Source organism: Martes martes, assembly GCF_963455335.1.
Source record: "Martes martes genome assembly, chromosome: 10".
Taxonomy (NCBI): domain Eukaryota; kingdom Metazoa; phylum Chordata; class Mammalia; order Carnivora; family Mustelidae; genus Martes; species Martes martes.
In genome coordinates this window covers 101,007,927-101,025,349 of record NC_137898.1, presented here as the reverse complement: position 1 = coordinate 101,025,349, position 17,423 = coordinate 101,007,927, and the positions used below count along the sequence as shown (strand labels likewise).

At 59.7% G+C, this 17,423-nt stretch overlaps 1 protein-coding gene across 1 annotated transcript; it reads right to left on the bottom strand.

The window, feature by feature from the left end:
* Positions 1-4,895: 4,895 nt before the first annotated feature.
* MCAM (melanoma cell adhesion molecule) lies at positions 4,896-12,313 on the bottom strand. The gene is made up of 16 exons (XM_080817527.1): positions 12,246-12,313; positions 10,325-10,449; positions 10,022-10,229; positions 9,872-9,942; positions 9,690-9,777; positions 8,631-8,810; positions 8,405-8,526; positions 8,159-8,321; positions 7,945-8,063; positions 7,732-7,873; positions 7,437-7,558; positions 7,203-7,344; positions 7,042-7,113; positions 6,672-6,819; positions 6,277-6,394; positions 4,896-5,802 (listed from the first exon to the last, which is right to left on the bottom strand). The coding sequence occupies exons 1-16, from the start codon at positions 12,310-12,312 to the stop codon at positions 5,773-5,775; spliced, it is 1,917 nt and encodes a 638-aa protein (XP_080673653.1). The 5' UTR covers position 12,313; the 3' UTR covers positions 4,896-5,772.
* Between the last annotated feature and the right edge of the window lie 5,110 nt (positions 12,314-17,423).

Sequence of the window (17,423 nt, the reverse complement as noted above, 5' to 3'; positions counted from 1 at the left end):
GGACCACTGGCCCGGCTGTGTACCCGTTAGCCTGTTCGTTCGGCAGATGTGAGTGACTCCCAGGTGCCAGCAGTGCCAGCTCCGAGCTCTTCCCTCCCACCACGTGCAGGTTTCCCGATGCCGGTATGTTGTACTTGCTGGCTCGCCTTTGCCTTTGGCCCTGACATAGCCCTTCCTGGAAGATCGTGCAGTGTGTTTTCACAGTGCGTATTCACAGCTCTTTTCATGGAGCTGTGGGTTTCCTTGTAGAACTGTCCTGCGTAAAAGCAATTCAGGGCTCTCCCGTGAACCCCGGTTGTCTTCCCAGAGCCTTGATGACGTCTGGGAGATTCGGTGGCGGTCTCCTGGTACCCGGTGGCTTGGATGCGTTTCAGTGGAATCTGTGTGGTGGGTTGAGGTGCATATTGGCTCAGAGTTGCACAGTAGGGCAGTTAAATGTTTAAGCAAGGCATCTGCCCACAGTCCCCTCTCCAGTCTAGTGCCTTCCTTGATCTTTTTACTGAACTGCTTGGAGTCCCTAATTCCCCTTGTTGTGAAGTTTTCTTGTCACCCTCGTGGGACCTGTCACCATCTCCCATTCTCTTTGGGACTTGTCCCCCAGTCCTTCAACGACCTTTGCAGCTAATTGTGTGTCCTAGAAGGGCTGGAGGTGTGGGAGATGATGGTTGGAGTGTTGGAGACCCAACATTAGGGTCCTGGTCTTGAACAGATGTATGTGCTCTCCCAAGAGGCAGGCAGTAAACTAGATGGAACTCAGTCATTTCACAGAAATGCCAGCCTTTCCCTCCCGGGGTTGGAAGCTCAGGACCCTAGAACTTTGCAGCAGGGTGCACACAGGTCAGCATGAAGGGGTCTTCACACCACTTTAACCTCAGCCTGTGTCGCGGTCTTTCTTTACAAATGCATCAAGCCATTTGTGCACGGTGGAGGGTGCATAGGGAAAGGAGGTCACAGTCTTGTATCGTTGACTATCCTGTTTAGAAATCCTTCAGATGCAAGAAATTGGTATCCAGGCTAAAGAAAGGAGAGAATGCTCCGGATGCAGGGTATTTCACAGACCCCAGCATGGGAAGCACATTGGGTTCTTGCATGGAGCTGGGACTGTCAGAATTTGCACCTAGTCCTTTCTCCTGCTTGTCATGTCCTGGACTAGACACCCCAGTGCCCAAGTTCACACCACCTCCCGGCTCTTGGGATCACCGTGCACAACTTCCCAGTACCTCTTAACTCCTATTCTCAAGAAAAAATACAGTCAGCCCAGCATGTTGCTCGGCTTTATACCCTCATTGGTCAACCTGGGTGCAGGGGGCGGGGGTGGGGGGCGGCAGTTGGGGTGGGGGGTGTGCTCTCTGAGAAGAGGCTTCAGACAGGATAAATACCTTAGAATTATTTTAGTAGCAAAACTGCTGTCCAGCTGCCCCCCCCCACCCCCCGCTTTTTTGAGAGTGGAAAGGCAGGACACAGGACTGTATCTGGACATTGAGGAAATTCTTAGGTTTCGCTTAATTTGGGTTTCTGTCATCTTTGTTACTTTATTTCCTGTTTTAATTCCCTTTACCAGTCTTGGCATCCAAGATTTCTTACCTCCCTCTTCAGGACCAGTTTCTCCTGTTCCGGAGCTAGTCTGTTCTTGGGTGACATTTCTTCACCTTCATTCAATCTCAGGTTTTTAGCCGCCTTTCGTACTTAGAGAGCAGATCACAGATCCCACTGTCGCCACCCATGGACTTCTGGGCTCTCCTCAGGTTTTAGCGCTGAACATATATATTCACTCTGTGGGTCTGAGGCCCGTGCCCCTCCCTGCCCACCTCCTCACCCTTGCATTTGGTCTTTGCCCTGTGAGGAAAGCTCTGTGCTAATAGCTGTAGGCAGGCCTTCCGAGGTACCTCAGAAGCTACTTCCCTGTAGCCAGCAAGAGTATCTGGTGGCTGGGACAGTTGCCAGGACAGAAATCAGATGTAGATGTCAGCCCGGAGGAGTTTTGACTGAGAAGAGCTCTTTAGGCCAGAAACCCTTGTCTTCCCCGTCCGCCGGCTTGCTTTGTGGTCCCGTATCAAAGCCTTTAATTTTTTGGATTTTGACACAACTGCTTCTGCTTGCCTAAGTGTTTTGATCTTAACTTACCTCATCCTGGGGCCTGTCCCATGTTAGTAAGGCATTTCATAATTGTAACTTTTTTAAACCGTTGGAGTCGTTTGGAATACACAGAAGTAACCTAGTAATCCAAAGATACACATTGAGGCACGTGAGGAAGGGCGGGGTCGTTAGCCTTTGCATTTGATACTTGGACTCGGCCCCGGAATTAAGGACCAGAGGGACAGCAACGCCATGTGTCTCTGTCCAAGGAAATCTGGGTTGGTCTCAAAGGGGAGTAGCAGTGTTTTTTGGTTCTAATAAGTAGCCCCCCGATGAAGAGGTGGGGGGGTAGGGACGGGAAGAGCGAGCGCTGCGTGGAGGCTCGTTCACGTTCAGACAGGAAGGCCAGCCCCTCCGAAGGGCCAGCTGTTCACTCGGAGTAGCAGCTGTCTGCAGCTCTCCCTGCCCCTTCCCCTGGGTCGTGCTTGAGAAAAATGTGGCGGACCACTCCCTCTTTTTGTACAGGGCCAAGGCTGAAAGCCAAACTCCGCTCTCCTGCTGATTAGACAGCCAAAACAGATCAGCAGAGTTGTGATCACCCGGCTCCCTATTCCTGACTTCTTCCTGCAGCGAACGTGAGAGGCACCTCTCCTTTGCCTCACAAGCTCTCCTTCCACCCCTGCACCAGACTGGGAAACCAGGTTGGGGGGCGGGGGGGTGCTCAGGACAAGCCCCGTGTGACTCCTCAGGCCTGGCACCTCCTCCCTGCTCAGCCCTGCCAGGGGGACGGGGCGGGGGTTTTAGGGCGGGTGGAGAGGATGGTGTGCAGGCCAGGCTGTGTGCCCCCACTTGGTGCCCTGAAGTCCGTGTGTGTCGCTCCCTCCTCCCTACCTACCTCTGACCCTGTTGTGGGTGAGGGTGGCCATGCTCGTGGCTGTCTGGAAACTGAAGAGGCAGAGACCTATTAAGGAATCTGTAGACCACATGTTTTCTGTTCCTTGGCTTTTCTTCTGCTGTCTGGGTAAGCCTGTAGGCACAGTGCCCGGGAGAGCGGATGCCTCCCGACCTGCCTGTCTCCGTGTCGTGGCCTTGACCTCCTGCTGAAACATGTGGTAGAGGCATGGCAGCTAAGAGGTACCGCCTACATGTGCTTTCTGGCTGTGGTGACTTGGGATTTTTAACCTTATATATCTTTTTCCTTTATTCAAAACAGAACAATTTTTAGCACACTGAAAAAAAAAAAAAAGCCAAACATTTTGTGCCTTTCTAAGGCAGCACTGTATCCCAGGCTGCATTTTAGGACTTAATATGGAAATACCAGAGTCTTAGCTCCTCTACCTTGAGTGTCAGTCCTTACAGTCTAGAGGGGAGGAGAAGACACTGTGTGGGGTTGGGGAGAGGGCACACAGGTGTGGTGGGGCAGCGGTCCCTTGCCTCTGCCCTGGTGGCTCTGTTGGAAGAAGCAAGCATTACCCTGGGATCATTTGGCTCCAATCAGAATCGTAGTTAGAAGTTGAATGCTGTGTCTCCAGCAGGAGGAGAGAGACTGTCCTGGGACTCCCAGGAGCGCTGTGGCCGCTGCAGGTGTGCTAGGCTCCGCGTCCTGGGAAGGACCCCGCTGCGGGGGAGAGCGCTGGGTGGACTCTGCTGATGGCAGGAGGTGGTTTCTTTGTGTGTTTCTGCTGGATCCCAAACTGGCCTAGACCTCCTGCCTCTCCCTTCAGACTTGGCTTTCTTTTATTTGAAGACTTCGGTCTTAAAGCATTAAGCAGCCCGTGCCCTCGGTGGGGGCCGGTTTTCCCCTGGGGAAAGGCAGCAAGGCCCGCGTGCCAGAGCCTGGCCTCAGGATCATGGCCACTGTAGGTTTCAGCCAAGGAAAAAGGAAAAAATGTTTTCTTCATGGTATTTTACTTCTCCCTTTCCCTTTTCAGTTCTTCCCTGCCTTTAACTAATAAGGAATTGGGGAGAGAATTCTTTTTCAAGTCCTCCCTCTTTAGGATTTTGACATTCTTGGCCTGGGTGGGGCTGAGGAGAACTCGATGCTTTCTCCAGAATAAAGAGTCCCAATTTGTATATCAGTGTTAAAAATAAGACAAAAACTTAGATGAGATTTTTGTGGACTATTTTAAAAAATGTCATTAATATAAAAAAATTTATATTAGCAGTATTTAATCATTCTCACCTGTAAAGAGTAAGAAAAACAGAAGGTAAATATTCTTACAGAGAAGAGCAGAGCTTTAAGATTCATTTTCGATTTTAAGTCCCTTTTGTTTTGCCAGTGTATTAATGTTTAGAGGTCTGTTATACTAATGTTATTTATTAATTTTTTTTCATTTCCATACACAGTTAACTAAAGAGCTTTTTCAAGCACCCATGTCTGTAAAAAAAAAAAAATATTTTTAAATAAAGTTTCTTTTGTTGTAGCAGACTGGAGTTCTTGCTCTTCCACGGGGGTGGGAGAGCGACAGACAGACTCGGCCAGCCCCATCCTCACGATGAGTCTGCTGCTACCACACGGCGGGTCTGCGCAACGTGACAGCAGAGTGAAGGGCCATCTTGGCCTGGCTGCTGCTGAGAAGGGCCGTGGTCCTTTGGGAGCTCGAGCCATTTGCTCAGAAGCAGAGGTAACCCCTCGTCCCCACTCCCAGATGCAAAGGGTTTCGTGTTCCTTTTGGTGGGATGCCAGATCCCGGGGCCCCAGGCTGCGGTGGCAACATGATGAATCAAAAGCAGTGAGGTTTCTGGGACAATTAAGCTTTATTTTTCATATATATATATACATATATATATATAAAGGAAATTTGCAAATTTACAGACAACCTAACAAAACCACATATACATACACTCACACACGCACACAGATACCCATACACACCCCAAAGCTCCAGCCAAGCCCGCCTCTTGTCCCTAAGTACCATTCTCCCGCGAGGGCCCTTCTTGCCAGGACCTAAGCCCCTAAGCTCAGTTTTTAGAAGTTTGGTGCTAGGGTAATTATAGTCTTAATCCTCCCAAAGGACAGTCTGGACTTCATCTGTCCCCTAACCTTTCAGTCTGACAGGGCAGTAGGAACCAGACTTGGGGGTGAGGGCTGTTGAGCTCAATGGCCTAACTCTGGAGAACTGCCCAGCATCCTCCCTGCAGGGATGAGATCCACCCAGCACCTCTTAGGGAATGACACCATCCCGGCTTCTGCCCCGAGAAAGGTGGATCCCAGTAGGACCTGAAGCATGCAGGCAGCTACTTGTCATAAAGGCTGGGGAACTCTAGAACCGGCGTGAGAGGGGCTTGTGCTCCGTGAGTCCTCACTTCAGTGACACAACTGACCAACGAAGCCAGCCTTTGGGGCAGGAACCAGTTCGAGACAAACAGGCTGCCTCATCCGGCTGCGGCAGAAGACAGGTATGTGCATCCACGATCTACATACAGAGAGAACGCGGTCTGCGAGACACCCTCTCCCGCCCCCAGGATGCCGAGGCCCCTCCCTGGGATGAGCATCACCCAACAGAGTGAGCCGGTGGCAGGCTGGTCCCCGATGAGGGCCCTCTGCGACGCGGCCTGCAGGCCAGCTGGGGCACAGGGCCTTCTCCGCAGGCCGCTGTAGAGGCCTGGGTGGTCATCCTGAGCGCTGGCAGGGAGACGGTGAGCAGGGAGCACAAAACGTTCCAGGCAGGAGGGGCGCTCAGTGGGGTGAGCGGGCTAGTGCCTCAGATCGATGTATTTCTCTCCCTAGACACGGGTGAAGAGAACAGGTAAGGGGGGTGTGGCAGGGACAGGGACGGGAGCCCAAGGTGGGTGAGCGCCGGAGGGACGAGGGACTGAAGCCAAAGCTGATGGGCTAGGCGTGGAGGGAAGCAGCGGGAGGGGGTGGCGGGGCGGGGTGGGAGAGCCTAGGCCCCCGAACCGGACTGGCCACACTGCACCTGGTGACCTGAGCCATGGCACTGTTCAGGAAAGGTGGTGACGGAAAGTGTTTGCTCTCAGGCCTGGGAGCTACCCCTTCTCCAGGGTCCCTGGGCCACTCGCCTCACCCTACCATCTGGGACTAGTGTTAGGAAGCCAAGACGGGCCTGCTCCCAGTCTCCAACAGAGGAGGAGGAAGGGGGGAGACAGTTAGTGTTCGGGGACACGAGAGCCATCAGCCCCGGCTGCTCCTGATCCCTGAAGCTGGGTCAGGCGCTGGCCATGGGCGCTGCCTCCTACCTGGTCTCCGGGCGCCCTCTGGTCACGGCTGCTGCCCTGTAGGAGGCCCATCTCTTCTGGGAGCTTATCTGACTTAACTTCAACTACAAATTCGCTCTTACGAGACGGGGGCAGCGTGCTGGGAGGAGGGAGGGAGGCAAGAAGTTGGCATCTCGGGCAAGGAAAGGGAGGCTCATTGAGAAAGATGTTGGACTGGGCGATGAGGTGCTCTGGGGCTGGCTCCGGGAAGGGGAACAGGCGATGAATGGAGAGGAAGTGTGGGTGATGGCAGCTGGCCAGTGGGCAGGAAAGCGGGGAGCACTCACACCCAGTGTCCCCCTCCTGCTCCGAAGGGGCGAGGGGGCAGGGGGGCGGGCGATTGGGTGGGGGCACAGGGTGCTGGGTACCCGGCTTACATCTCCTGCTTGCCTGACCGCCCGCAAGGCAGCTTGCCCTTCTTGTAGAAGAAATAGAGGACAGCACCCAGCACAGCCAGGACCAGGACGCACACGGTCACGGCCACGATGGCTACGCCCTTGCTTTCAGGCTCCGGCAGCTTCTTCTCTGTCCCACAAAGATGCTCCGGGTCACTCCCAGCCCCAGGCAGCCCTGACACCACCATGCCCCACCCCACCCCACCCCACCGCTCCACCCCACCCGGCCACAGCCCAGGACTGATGGAAGATGGGCCCCTGCTCACCTTTCTGAACAGGGTTCCCCCGGGAAGGGTCAGGGCGGGAGGCGGCTGCCCGGCCACAGCCCTACTCTTGTGCCAGGACTGCTTACCTGTGGAGGTGCCGTTGGCTCGGACAGAGGGGCTGACAGTGGACGTGCTGAGGCCAGTGCTTCTGCTGGAGTCTGGAGAGTGGTGAAAGGGGTTGAGAGAGGGGTTAGGAAAAGCACATGCTCATGCCCACGCCTGCCATGCCGCAGGACGAGGCCCTTACCCAGCTCCAGGAAAATGGTGGTGGTGTTTTTGCCCAGGGAGTTGGAGGCCACACACTCAGCACCTGTCCGCAACAGCTCTGGGGTCACAAGGACGCTCAGGACACTCAGGACGCTCTGTGGCTCTTGGTCTCGTTCCTGTGCCTACAGGATGGGGACGCCGCTCAGGGTGGGGGCGCAGGGAGGGTACCCGTGGCCCGCAGCAGAGCCTCGGCAGGGGTGGCGGGCCTGCTCACCGTGCCCTCGACGCTCCAGGAGATGATGGGCCGGGGATGTCCCGAGGCTTCGCAAGACAGATTCAACACCGCATTCTCCTGCACCCACATCCTCCTCTCCTTCTGTGTCATCCATGGGGACCCTTAGGGAGAGAGCGGTACAGGTGTGGCAGCGAACTCTGCGAGCCTGCCTCCCCGTCCCCACCAGAGCATGCCAAGGCAGCAGGGGGAGGGTTTGTCCTCCAAGGAGCTTGAAACCACCCAGCCCCGGGGAGCTCCACGGGGTGGCCTGATCTCTGCCCCGAGGGCTTCTCACCAAAAATGGCCACGTGGACCAGCTGTGAGCGGTTCAGGCCTGGGACACTGGGCACGGACGCCACGCAGCGGTAGCCTCCCCCTGCCTCGCGTTTCAGGTTGTGTAACTGGAGCACAGGCCCCTCTGTCAGCACCTGGCCTGTCTGAGGGCACAGATGGGTCAGGGCCTTGCCCCCAGCCCCACGCGGCCCGCAGCCCCAGACCCGCCGGGTACCTTTTCTCTCAGCCACTGGAACCGCACTGCTTGGTTGCTCTCCGCCTCACAGCTGAGGGCGAGGCTGCCGCCCTCCTGGCTCTCCGGGGCTGCAGGGCTCACCCGCACAGCAGACACATCTGGGGACAGAGCAATGCTGTCAGCCTGGGTGGGGTGAGCCAAACTCCCTCTTGCGCCCGCCTGGTCCCCCCAACCCGGACCCCTGGCCCCTCACAGTTCACCAGCAGCTCCTGTTGGTCACTCAGCAGCGACGCCATGGTTTCCAAGTCCAGGCCCTGACACTGATAGAGGCCACTGTGCTCCTTCTGGGCAGACTCCAAGACCAGGACCCCATTGTCTTCGGGTGTCATCTCCTCCACCTCCTTGGTGCTGAGGTTCTGGGGGAGAGCAGAGAGGTGAGCCGAGTGCGCCTCCAGCCACTCCTGCGGCCCCCGCGTCCCTAGCGCTGCGCCCTCCGCACCTGCTTGCTGATGGTGAAGTGGGGCGGGGGGTTGCCGTCCGCCAGACACCTGATTTCCACGCGGTCGCCTTCCTTCAGCGCTCCCACGGGCTCCACCTCCAGCCACACCTTCTCCGCCGGGTCTGAAGAGGCACAGGGGGTGGCCCTCAGCCCCAGAGCTGTCCCCACACCGGGGAGCTGGCTGGGGCTGCCACCAGCCTCGGCTCAGGGCCACGCTGGGACTCACAGAAAACCTGGACGCTGACTTCCCGAGACTCCTTCATGTGGTTGCCACTGGGCAGCCGGTAGCTGAGCTCACAGTAAAACAGGGCGTCCTTGTCTGCTGTCACCAGCTGGGCCTTCAGAATGCTCACCAAGGTGTACAGACCGCTCGACTCCACGATCTGGGACGACTGAATTTGAACCCCTGGCGGGGCAGAGAAGGGGGAGAAGAGCTCAGCCTCGACCCTGCCTCCAGCCTGGGGTCCCTTGGGATTCTCGGGGGGGGGGCACCTGGAGAGGGACCCCTGCCCGCCCCCGCAACCCTTCAGGTCAGCGGTTCTGTGTATCTTGGCATCTAGCTATGCCACCGACACCCGCGCACACACAGGGACGGGGTGCCACACTCCAGATGTCCACCAACCGGGGACCCCCCTCCACCATCCCCATTGTAGGCGATCCTGGGCGGGGGGCACAGAACCATCAGGTCCAGCCGCACAGGCTGTGCTGGAAAGACTTCCAGGACTGACCGTCCAAAGAAAAACAATACCATGCGGCGACGTATGCCGCATTGAGCCACTGAGGTCAGGGCTGCTCAACCTCAGCGCAACCTTAGGTGGGGGTGGGGAGCTGCCCCGAGTACTCTGGGGTGTTTAGCAGCAGCTCCCCTTGGCCTCCGCCCACTAGGTGCCTGTAGCCCCTCTCCATTCAGGACAACCAAAAATATCCCCAGACGTGGTTGAGCGTCCCCGGAGGGGGAGCAGCAGCGTCCCTGGTCGAGAACCACTGCTTCAGCTGATAAAACAATAAAGACTTCGTGTGCCCAAAATGTATTTCTGTGTGTGAGGAAGTACCCCGAAACTGGCTGGAAAGAACAAACACTGACAGCAGAAATGACTTCTGGGAGGGGACCGGGGGACCGGGGGCAGGAAGGGAGTTTTCCTTCTAGATCTAATGTGCAGTTTAAAATCTCATGAAAAGATTTTCAGGCATCACTTGTGAATTGAAGCAAACAAAGCCCAAGGACGGGGGTGGGCCCTGTGCGGTGCCATCAGCATGGCTTCCGAGGGCTCAGAGGGCGACTCACGGTCCTTCTCCTCCTTCAGGGAGTGGCCATTCTTATACCAGATGACTTGAGGAAGGGGGTACCCATTTCTCCCCATACAGGTGGCCACCTGAGGAAGACAGGGTGTGAGGCTCCCTGCGGGGAAGGCCCCCAACCCCAAACTCCACCCCCCAGGCTCCTGCTTCCCACCTGGCCAATCTCACCTCCTCAGGCTCCTTACTGCTGACTGAGATGCCCAAGGGATTCACCTGGATGGTCGGCTCCTCCGGGGCTTCTGCAAGAGAAAGAAATGAGGGGCCTGAACCTCCACCGCGGGCGACCCGGAGGGCCCACGAAGCCTGGCGCGCACTCACTGTAGACGCGGAGTTGGATGCGGTGCTCCTGGGACTGAGGGCGCTTGACCTGGCACAGGAAGATACGCTCATCGTGGGGGGTGACATGGCTCAGGACCAGCGTGGTCCCTCTGTCCTGCAGGCTGAGCCGCTGCTGGTACTCGCCAGGTTCACTCTGGCCCTGGCCTTTGCGCACGCGGAAGATGAGCGTCGGCTTCTCCTTGTGCACCTGAGGGCCGGTGTGTGAGGGGACGTGAGGGTCCCCTGCAGGAGGGGTACGGCCTCCCGCCTCCCCAACACGCTCTCCAGGGCCCGCGCACTCACAGAAAACCAGTCCACGTGGCTGAAGTTGCTCTGGGAATGGGAGGGGCCGCACGTCAGAAGCGCCGTGCCGCCCACTTCCGCCTCCACCAGCTCGGGGGCAGGGGGCTCCGCCTCTCCCGGCACACCTGGGGGTGGAGGAGGGGCCGTCCCGGCCCTGGGTCAAGTCCAGCTGCTCTCCACGCCCTCCCCTCACACCCTCTGCCTTGCAGCTGTTCCCCCTGCCACTTGGAAGGGTCCGGAGGGGGCTCTGGCCTCCTAACCTTCAATCCCTCTCTCTACCTGCTGCCCCCGGCAGCCCGTTCGGGGGAGCTGAAGGTCACTGCCTCTGGTCATTGCAGCTGAGACCCTGAGCACCAAGCATCTTCCAGATGAGGCTGACAGAGGGGTTGCAACCCAGGCTCTGGGCCAAGAGGAAGGCCCCTTTCCTTCCAGGCCCCCACCCCTTCCAGTGAGCTCAGAGTATGGGAATGCAAGGCATGTGCCAGCCTGCGCCACACAGGCCCCTTTGTGTCCCCATGCTGAGGGGAAGACATCGCTACTCTGCCCCCCAAAGAGCCCTCCCCAAATTTCCTGCAAGACCCAGTGGGCCAACCCTGGCCAGAAGCTCCCATCACATGCTCCCTAAGCAGTACCTCTATGAACATCCCACAAACTCAGAGGACCCCATCCTGGGAGTATTGTGAGCATGGAGGGGTCAGAATCTCCCCCAGGGGTCAGGCCAAGGGCCAAGCAATGGGCAAGAGTGACGTCAGTGGTGCCGCGTGCTGCCTGCCCTGTGAGGAGGTGATGTCACTCACTACCATCTGGCCGGCCTCTGGGGTGCCGTGGCTGTTGCCCTGGGCTGGCTCCCGGACAGGGAGGGCAGATGGAGTGGTCTGCAACCGGGAGCAGAGGCCTCGGATCCCTGACTCCGTTTCCCCAGAGCTAAAGGAGCAGGGCGGGGTGGGGCTAGATCTGCTGCTACGGAGGAGCCCAGTTTAGCCCTTTCCCCAGAAACACAGCTTTGAAGCCAGCAGCGGGGCGTGGGGGGGGGGAGACCCCAGGGACACTGTAGGCACTGGGCATGAGGCCAGTGAGCTGGGTACTGCCTAACCCTCCCCTTCCCCAGCCGGACAGCGGCTGGGACCCGGGAAAAGAAGCCAAGAGAAACACGCGACACCGCTGCAGGCCATACAAGGGCAGTGTGCACCCGGGAGCGCCGGGCTCCCAGGCAGTTCCAGAAAGAAACTCCGAGGTGCAGGGGCGCTCTTCCCACCTGAATGTGCTCCCATTCCGGGAGACGTAACGGATCTGGGGCGCTTCCACTCTGGGCACCCTCAATCCCTCGTTTCTGCCTCCTGTGATCCGTCACCCGGGTAGGCACGAGGCGACCCACGCCGTCCCCCAGCTCCTGCCGACGCCCTGCTCCGGAGGGAGCCGCCGTCCCTCCCCTCCCTTGCTCACCTCCAACCTGGCTCGAAGCCCAGGCGTGAGAGGAGGCGTCCGCGCACCCCCTCCCGCTAAGCAAGCTGCCTTTTTCCAGCAACAGGCGGGCGCAGAATTAGGGATTTGGAGATGCGCTCCAGCCGCGCCTGCCGCGGCCGCTTCAGCCGCGGGGCCCCCAGAGCCGGCACCTGAGGCAGAGCTCTCCCCAGCCCACCGAGAGGCTCGGCCCCACCCCTTCCCGCTCCGGGCGGCAGCCTCCTCCCCGCCTTCCCGGTCGTCCTCCCGGGATACTCCAGAATCCAGGCTGCAAACTGGCTGCAAAGAAGAGTTGCACGCGCGCAAGGCACCCGGGCGCCGGCGAGAAGCGCACGCCGGAGCGCAGAGCCCCTCACCGCGCTGCCAGCTCCGCCGTCAGGCACGCCCCGCCGAAGACCGCTCCCCCCCCGGCCTGGCCCGGGCCATTTGGGTCGCGGGTCCCCCCTCCGAAGCCACTCACCCGCGGCGCGGCGACTGCAGTAGCAGGCGGCGAGCAGGAGGGCGCAGACCAGCCCGGACGGCCCCATGCTTCCCGGCCGGAGGGCGAGCGCCTAGTGAGCGAGCCGCCGGCGGCCGGGGGCTGACGTCAGGGGGGCGGGGGAGGGGGCCCGGCCCGCCCCGCCCCGCGCAGCCCCCCGCCCCCGCCGCCGCTTCGTGGGGGCGGGCCCGGAGCTGCGCCCGGCCGCTCGGCCCCTGCTAGGCCGGGCCGGCTGCCCAGCTCCCGCGCCCCCCCCCGCCCACCCCGGGCTTGGGTCGGCCGAGGGGGCAGTGACAGGTGTCTCGAGGCCTGGCCGGCTGGCCGAGGCGGCGGCGAGGAGAGGCTGGCTAGGATGCCCAGAGTCACGCCGGGTCAGAACCAGCCTTGCTCACCCCCGCGCAGCCCCTGGCAGCCTGTGTGGCCCTGGCGGGCCGCGGGGCGGAGAAGCAGCAGACCGGGGCCTCCGGTGCAGGCTCCTCTTCCCGCCGCCGCCCCGCCGGACCCCTGCCACAGAGAAACTGGCCGGCCTCGGTCGCTTCCCAGAACGATTGCACCACTGCGGCTGCCGCTGGCCTGGCACTGTCCCCAAGCCTCGCACATCCCCAGCCTCGCAGTGCCGGCAGCCTTGAGGGAAGAACCCCGGGCCGGGTGCCACAGACCCAGAGGTACCTGTCGTGGGGAGTGCAGGTGGTGCCTTATGGGCTGCTCCCGCAAACCCCAGCTCCCTCAAGTCCCGAGTAGCCGGAGAGGGAAGGGGCTGAATTCACAGGCCCAGGGTTTTCACACTTTTCCACGTCCAGACCTTGCAAATCCTGTTTTTGCCCTCTTCACTCCATGACCCTAGCTGGGACTCAGTTTCCCCTCACCTGCATGAAGAAAAGAGGGGGAAGGAAGGGTAAACGGGTGTGAGGTCTCCGGTTTGGCCCCTGAAAACCTGTTGCCGTCCGGATGGTTGAGAGGACCCCCTGCAGCAGGGCTCCCCGCACACCCCGTGTCCCCCCCACTGGTGATGGTGGCTCAGCAGCTGAGGGTGGAAGCAGGAAGGGGGGATCGGAGGTGGTTGCAGGCACCGCTCCACACAGCAAGCTTCCGCTCTTCCCAAACCTGGGTCTTCTGGCCTCTTGAACTGAGGCCCTGGGGAGTGGGATGGGCTCTTGCCTCTCAGAGACCCCAGCATCCCATCTGCCGCGGCTCCTTCAGCAGGAGGGTCAAACAGAGGTCTGGATTTGGGGTGGAGGCCTGTGGCCTGGCAGGGCAGCCTTTCTGCGGGGTGGGGGAGGAGCAGCGTGAGGCAGCAAACGCCGGAGACGGGCAGGTGACTTGAGAGAAGGCTCTGGGGTGGTATTTTGATGACGCAGAGATGACTGGCAAACCACATCAGCCTCGATTTTTCTGAACCTTGCTGACCCCTCCTCTCTCTCCGTCAGTCTCCAGCCAGAGGCAATGCCAAGCCGGCCAGGGCAGGGGCCTGGAGCCCGGAGCCTGCGGGGAGAGGACCATGGCTCCCCAGCCCCCAGAGTGAACGTATGGACTGGCCCAGGGCCCAGACTGGAATGGAGGAGTTTGTTTGTCTACAGGGGCAGGAGTGGGAAAGGATGAAGGATGCTGTTTGCCCTGGCCAGCCAGAGCTGGGCATGGAGCTCTGCTTCCCTGCCCCCACTCCCTTCCCTTCACTTAACACCATTAACTAATCATTCTCCTCTCCGCCTGGAAACAAAGCCAGCGAGCCACCAAGGACAGTCAGTTCAGAATTCGTCTTCAGCCAGGTGGGGGCGGAGGAGCTGTCTCTGCGGTGAAGGGGAAATGAGGTTAGAGCCCGGGGTGACATCCTCTCCCAGTGTGGCTCCACCAAGCAAGCCCGAGGACTGTCCTTTCAGGAAGCCGGGAGCCTGGGGCGACAGGGGCCTGCCAGCCAGTGGGCAGTGGAGGTCAGGGGGCAGGCAGCTTGGGAGGACGGCTTCCTGAGGGGGAGCACTTTTGGGATTCCAAACCAAAGAGAGATCCGGACTTTGGAGAGGATTCAGAAGGGTCTGGAAGAAGGAGGAAAGGGCAGTGAAGGCAGGAGAATGGGTCGACGGAGCAGAAGCTGGTGGAGAGTGTCAGCCCTCTGGCTCCTTGAAGATACCGGAAGACAGGGCGGCAGCTGTAGCCCGGAAGAGAAAGGCAGCAGAGGGAGAACTTTCAGGGACAGGACTGCGACCCAGCCGAAGGGGGGTGGTCATGGGGGTAGAGATGGGCCTTCCCGCAGCGGAGACTCTGGCACCTGGGCTGGGTTGGAAGCAGTGTTGCCCGGATGCAGGCCAAGATGAGAAGGAGAGACCCCGGACCAGAGTCCTAATTCTTTGTCTGTTTCTCTCCAGAGAGAAGGGGGTAGGAAGGCTTCTTTCCTCCACCGCCGTGGTAGACCCATCGTACACAGAGATGAGGGGGCCCCTGGGTGGCATGTCCTCTTGTAGTGTCTCTGGCATAGGTCTGGTCACAGGCAGAGAAGCTGAGGCTGGGTGGGCTGGTGGCCATGGTTTTGGTCTTCAGGGTGGTGGGGCTTTCATTTGGGTGTGAGGAAAAGTGGGAAGAGTGCAGCCCCAGCCGCCGTGGAGGGGGAGGTAGAAAGAAGAGGATGGGCCAGGTTCTAACCTAGGTTCTAACCTAGGAGTCCTCCCTCAGGTCCTCTCTCGGCTCCAGCATGGTGGGCACGGTGGCCTCCACCCACCCCTCTGGCCCAGGGGCTTGACCAGGAGGAAGATACGAGAACGTGCTGGGCTGGGCGGAGGAAGGAAGCTAATAAAGACGTTGCAGCTGCAGTGAGGAAGGAACAGAGGGTGGAGGGGGAGGCCCAGCAACCTTGGCAATTAAGGAGGCTGGGGAACCCCCTGGCCTGGCCTGGCCAGAAAATAGAGACCAGTTTGAGTCTTTGGAGGAGAGGGGAGAGAAGTTTTCCAGAATGGGGGTCTGACTTGGGAGGAGCTGTGGAAAACAGGGTGGGAGGAGGGTGGGGGGCAATTGTTGTCGAGGGCATCATCAGGCCAGGAAACCGGATACTGGGGGGCTGGGTTGGAAGATATGGGGGAAGAGATTGAATGGGGGGAAGCAGCCCCTATCCTGGCCGGACGCTGTCTCACCCATGCCCTTTGCACCTGACCCAGGGCAGGAGGAAGGAGATGCAGCATGGACTGAGGTGCGCCCCAGAAACACAGGGGAAGAGGAGGAGGGTGACTTAAGGGTGGGGGGTGGGTGGGAGGGGCTATTTTTAAACTTGGAAAAACCTTGAGTGAGTTCATCTCCACCCTAAGTACTGGAGGCGGCAAAGGCCCCATTGTACAGGGGTCCAGAGAAGGGGGGCGGGGAGGGGGTGAGTGGCACAATGGCAAGAATTATGTTGGAGTAGGCCGGCCAGCCCAGGGCGGGGGATGGGACTCCTCGTCACAGCTGGCCTACTGAACTCTGGGGTCCAGTGGGGGGTGGGGGGGTGGTTCCACTGTCACAAAGCCCCCTGGGGGGGAGCTGGGTCTCTGGCATCCGGTGGTCCATCCTGGGGAGGGGGCTGCGGGTGGGATTCCCACAGTCTGGCTTTCCCAGGGACAGCGGGGCCTGTTCCCAGGCTCCCAGCATTCCATCAACTCCCCTGGGAGCTAATGGCCTCTCTTCTCAGTCCCTTCTCTGCCCGGGGGGGGGGGGGGGGGGGGGGGAAAGAAGGAGAAAGAGGATGTGGATGCGTAGGGACTCTTCCTGGGCACTAGGGACCCTTAAGCCAGAGGGAGAGGACCACCCTTACATCCTAGTCCCCAACCCTGCTAAGGCCTCAGAATGGGGACTGTCCTTGTCCCCTCCGACCCCAGGCGCCTCTCCACGTTGGCAGTCCTCCAGCACCCAGACCTCAGCCTGGGGGGGATTCCGCCGGGAGTCCCAGGAGCCCTGATCGCGGGGTCTCGCCCAGCGGGGGCCGCGGGGGGCGGGGCATCCGGCGCCGCTCGCACCAACCCAAACATTACCTTAAATGCTCAGGCGGCTGCCGCTGGCTGGGGAGGGGCTCGGCGGGGCCCTGGAGCTCTCCGGAAGCCCGGGATCTGTCTCCAGGCCTTTCCCAGCGCGGCCGGCAGCAGCCGTGAAGCAGGAGGGGGAGGGAGAATGGGGGGGGGGGGCTGGTGTTGGGGAGAGCGCCGCGGCTGCACTGGGAGTCCCTGGGGGCCGCTGCCTGGGCGCAGAGCGACCTCTGATCCAGAAAAGAGTAGGACCCTCCAGCCAGGATTTCAGCCTGTGGACAGGAGTGGGGGCTTCTGTTAGCCTAATGCACCCCCGCCCCCCAATCCTGGATCTCAGTTCTCTGGCTTCTGAGGGCCCGGCCACTTCCTCCTCCGACCCTAAATTTGGAGAAGGGAGCACGTTGGTGGGGTGGGGGAGAGGGCACAGGACCAGGATGCCAGATCCCACACCACTCCCCCTCGGGGAAGTTCACATCCGCTCCCCAAAATACCACCACCCAGAATGTCCCCAGAGAGCTGTTTAAGTCTCACTTGGAGTTGTCCCTGAGGAAAGGCTAGCTCGTCCACTGCCAAGAGGCCTAAGAGGAACCCAGGCTCAGCACCTAGGGGCTCCTGGCCCTCTCCTCCCTGAGGCCACTTCTGCATTGTCTTGCTTTCCACACAGAGCTCTGAGTACCAGGGAGGGGACCTGTAGTGGTTACAGCTCACCTTGCAGGCAGGGAAGGAGGAGGAAAGACGGAAGGGAGGCAAGCCTGGGGCCTGCTCCGGGCCTCCCTGTACCACATCCCTGTAGCTGGGGCTTCCGGTGGCAAGAACACAGAATTTGGAGTCAGGAAAAAGCCCACACTAGGTAAGACCCTGGCACCTTCCCTTCGCCTCCCTGGCGCACTCACAGCGCTTGTTGGGCTCTGCTCTCAGACAGCCGACTGCAAGCCCCCGTGACAGCAGCGCTGCCTTCCACACAGCCCGGCCACTTCGCTAGCTAATCTTGGGCAAGTGACTGAACCAAGGACTGTTCAGAGGGGACAGATCTGCTATCGGTACAGGCCTTTACAACTTAGACTTTTCACATCCGGATCCTTTTCATCACCAATATTTATCTGGATCTTTGCGCCCCGAATGAAGAAACTGAAGAACAAAGAGTGACATGGTCTAAAGTCATACAGCCTGTTAGGGATGA

What these genes read in the sequence shown, in the direction of transcription:
- MCAM (XM_080817527.1), bottom strand. Translation starts at nt 12,312, where the DNA reads ATGGGGCCGTCCGGGCTGGTCTGCGCCCTCCTGCTCGCCGCCTGCTAC. An exon ending in GCAGTAAGGAGCCTGAGGAG is followed by an intron (nt 9,778 to 9,871) that starts GTGAGATTGGCC and finishes TGTCTTCCTCAG; the next exon opens with GTGGCCACCTGTATGGGGAG. An exon ending in GGTCCACGTGGCCATTTTTG is followed by an intron (nt 7,559 to 7,731) that starts GTGAGAAGCCCT and finishes TCTCTCCCTAAG; the next exon opens with GGTCCCCATGGATGACACAG.